Source organism: Diaphorina citri, unplaced genomic scaffold (genome assembly GCF_000475195.1).
Source record: "Diaphorina citri unplaced genomic scaffold, Diaci psyllid genome assembly version 1.1 scaffold286, whole genome shotgun sequence".
NCBI lineage: Eukaryota > Metazoa > Arthropoda > Insecta > Hemiptera > Psyllidae > Diaphorina > Diaphorina citri.
In genome coordinates, this window is record NW_007377722.1 from 240,332 (window position 1) to 244,530 (window position 4,199).

Consider the following 4,199-nt stretch of genomic DNA (forward strand, 5'->3'; position numbering starts at 1 on the left):
TTTAGGTATATTAGGTGGGCATTTTACGTCTAAAATGTTAAACATTATTACGTCTCTATTTTTGGCAATTTTATTGTTGGCAATTTTATTTTCGGTCGGCAATTTTCACAGGAATCAAGTCTATATTAAAGTCCAGAGACTCAGGATTTTGTAGGGTATAGCGTTACGATATGTCCAACAGGAGAAATATCCACCCAAGGGACACTAGGAGGAAAAAGAATCAATATTCTTAGTGGAGGGTGGACAAAAATACGAAACATCTGGCATAATAATGAAAGTCAAGTTTAGCTAAGAAAAGATTTGGGAATTTCTAGTGGATGTGCCAAATTGCACCATGTTAATCAAGGCGTGGAGGAGGAGTTTCTATGTGAAGTCTTCTCTTTCTGCATTTTCTTTTTGTTGTTTTCTTCTTTCTCTTCCCAATTCTCGTTCTTATATTCCATGTACTCCGACCCTATTTTAACATACAACAGACTATGAAGACTTTATTGAAGAGAAGAAGGAGAAGAAGAAGAAGAAGAAGAAGAAGAATGAAGAAGAGAAGAAGAAGAAGAAGAAAATCAGTCCACTTAATTTTGGGTGTGTTGCATTTTGTGTGTGTGCAATTTCCCGTATTCACCTTCAATACGGCTCGCCTATGCAATAAGTTATATATTCACAAGACAAAATGAAAAATTTATCTGATTATGGATAAATGGAAAAATTATATACCTATACCCTGTGACTAACCAGTTAACCATCAGATTACCTAGGTAGGTACCTCAACTAACTCACCAATCACAAGTTGACAAAAATATCTCTCATTTTTCTGGTCACGATGTTCATCATATGTCCACTAAAACACATGCGTTTATGGGACACTTTACACCAGCGTAATGTGCCAATACTCTTTATCCATTCACCATATGGATTGCAGACATCTGTTGAGGAATCTCGCATTAATTCTTTTTTTTTGTTAGTAGGGATCTGACGGGGTTATCTAGGTACTGTTTAACCTAGATGACTGGTAGGTATAGGTACCTATACCTTAGTATTTACCATACCGAGTGAATTACTGATAAATATCTTGACATAATGACAAGAAGACATACAGGGTGTTACAGGATATGGGCCATTCTGGTAGAGAGAAACATTTATTCAAAGAATAATATTCAAATTAACGTGGTGCCAGTCTTTGGCTGTTGCAGAATCACAAGCGATGATAATCATTCGGTTAGAGAATCTTCAAATCTCGTGGGGGGGTCTTTTTCCTTTTTACATTAATCATTCCTAACATCAACTCATCAGTATGCAAAATTAAAGGTCGTTTTTCTTTAATTCTGATATGGTTGATGTGAAATATGGATGCCGAATCATTTCCACCTTATAGGCTTGTAAGTTGGCTTCGACTCCAACATGAGTATCATAATGTATTACTACACATTTTGGAACAGCATCCTTCTGAACGAAACCACAAGCCCGATAACTTCAAATTTCTCGATTTGGGGTAAATTTTCATTTTTTTTCAAAGTACCTACCTACTGCAACACGTTCCACGAAAAAAAAAAAAAAATGATTGGAATAAAAGCCCGGCGTCACTAAAAACCTTAGTAGTCCGTTTGGTCACGTCAGGTCTGTTAGATAGCTTTAGTTAGGCTACCTCAGTTTCTATCGGGGCCAAGCTGCGTCAATTTCCGCGAAAGGATTTAAAAAAAAAAACGAAGTTTTGACAGGGAGGGAACTGTAACTGCTAAGGTCTTATCGCTCCCCCGAAATCGAAGAGAGAAGGAAGACAGGATAGGAGAAAGTTAGCCCCGTTCCAGGAACGGAACTTTATCTCTTCCAGGATAAAGTTGCCCCGCCGGGTGGGAATCGAACCACGGCCTAGCGCTTACAAGCCTAACTAGGCTGGGAAACAAAAAAAAAAAAAATACACCTCTATTTCGAAGTTGCTACCATAACTCTGCGACAGAACCTGTACCTACATTTTTTACTTAGGTAGGCATAAGTTTTAGATTATATGCCTTCAATATGTCTTGCTGCTCATATGCTGAATGTGCGCAGCTGTGTAGGCTACCAGGAAGACATATAACTATACTACCTATTCCTAGCTTGATTATATTCATCTACCTAGAGGCTCCATATTTCTCAGGAACCGTTCTATTCTAGTTGACAACTTAAACCGGCCCCAGGGCTAAACTCGAACAATAGGTCTCTCGCGATTTTATAATTATTATTTACAAGATACGTCTTGGTTTTTGTTTTGTAATGCTAAGGGGACTCCACTTGTAAAATTTGTAGCCAAAACCAAAATGGTCAGCACCCCAAAGCCAATCACCCTTAGCTAGGGCTGATTGGAGGCTGGGACGCAAAGAAACGCCAGTACGGGGAAAAGGCGAAGAAAAAAAAAAAGAGAAGAATATTTTTTTAGGGGTATAGTTTATAGATAAAATAGTTACTCCTTGATTCGCATTACTCAAATGCAGAATGCATATGTGCAGCACTTCTGCTATCATACAGTAGACGAGTATGTAGTATTACTGCATGTACGAGTATTACATAGGAATCTACAGTTTCTACAGGGTACCCTGATGAGGCACGGGCCTCGGGATTCCTACAAACAGCCCTGGCCTTTTGCCGACACATAAAAATTCAATCTCCAGGATTCGACTACAGCAACCGGGTCTGGAATACGATGTGCTGTACATTATGATTACTCATAAGCTATGTGTCTCCATTATGTGAACAATCACTACGAGTTCTATGTAATCTGGTTATATATTAGTAACCTACTAAAATCTATCTATGTGTTTATTTATTGCTTCTTTCAGTACGAATTGTTCTTACATGTGGGATAGAGAGGGAGCCAAATTTTAGGCGGAGAGAAAAAAGTCGTGTGGAAGAAATTCGTGGAGCAGAATGCAAATGAGTAAAACTTTAAATTAAATGGTCGATTCCTATGTAAAAAGCTTGGGAAAATCAAAACGAGGTCAAAACTCCGGAAAAAAAAAAAAAACTGTAAAAAAGGTCGAAATTCAACTTTTATTTCCGATCTAATGAAATGGGTTCAAATATGATGTGACGTCAGACTTTACGCAGTTGTTTTTTTCGTGCCGTTATAGGTTGCGCCACTATGCATGCGCTAGCCGGGAGGAGCAGAAAGAACTGCGCAGAAACGTATGCGCACAAACACATTAATGCGTTGCCTGCGAGGGAGCTTTGCTCGGGACATTTGATGTGACGTCATCGCCTACGGGAGCGTATGCCGTGACGTCAAAGTTCACGATTTACCGGTATTTTTTAAATGGATTTATCTCGGGATCTAGAAGCCGTTGAAGAAAAAGAAAAATTCCGTTGGTCCTTATTTTTCCTGCTCTATGACTTTGAAACATCACCCAAGTAAGTGCGACTGATCTATTGAAAGAAAAGGGATGGAGAAGGGAAAAGGCATTAAATAGGAGGGTATGGAGGGGTAGGATAAATGAGGGTAACGCCGACCCCAAAGAAAATCGGAAAAAGGTGCAATAAAGATGAAGAAAAAGACATAAGGTACGTACACAGGTACCTACTTTTATAAATAATGTAAAACAAACACTCACATAAATCAATCATGTAAAAATAGGTAATATAATGGTGAAGAAAATAGAAACAGATTTCGTTACCTGTCCTGAATTCCCAAGGAATCTCTACCCTCAGTCTAGTATCTATAGCTATACGTAGAGTCTATGATCTATCTACCCTCGATTTCGTTACCTGTCCTGAATTCCCAAGGAATCCTGAATGACCGAAAGCATGGTCATGTTGCAATCATTAATTTAGACGTCCATAATCCAATCCGAGGGGATAAAGCAACACTAAAATGTTTACACAGTCATGTAGGTTTGTAGGTATCCAGAAGGTAAAAAAGTTCAAACGTTTTGGTTATAAACATCAAGTGTTAGAAGTAGCTATTAAGTGTCCCTATGTACCTACTTCACAGTTGGTAGGTACATGGGAATATTTACATACTACATAGGAAGATATAAGTTAAATCCACCTAATATATTGCCTCATTAATGTTCAATCAAATTCGGAAAAATTTTCATAGATAGGTTCAGACTTACAGAGCCACCTATACCTACTTATTAATTTTATGAATAGGTAGGTACCTATAAATGAATTTATAATATTTACCTTCTTTCATTAATTATGTAGGTACCTAAATTATAATACCCATTACA

General features: G+C 37.9%; 1 protein-coding gene across 1 annotated transcript in view; it reads right to left on the reverse strand.

Moving 5' to 3' along the window:
• Positions 1 to 3,946, reverse strand: part of LOC113466526 (inverted formin-2-like) — a 29,771-nt gene extending 25,825 nt beyond the window's left edge. Inside the window, exon 1 of the mRNA XM_026822036.1 lies at positions 3,733 to 3,946. Coding sequence (XP_026677837.1) covers positions 3,733 to 3,779 — 47 coding nt within the window. The 5' untranslated portion in view covers positions 3,780 to 3,946. The remainder of the gene's footprint in view (positions 1 to 3,732) is intronic.
• Positions 3,947 to 4,199: the final 253 nt, after the last annotated feature.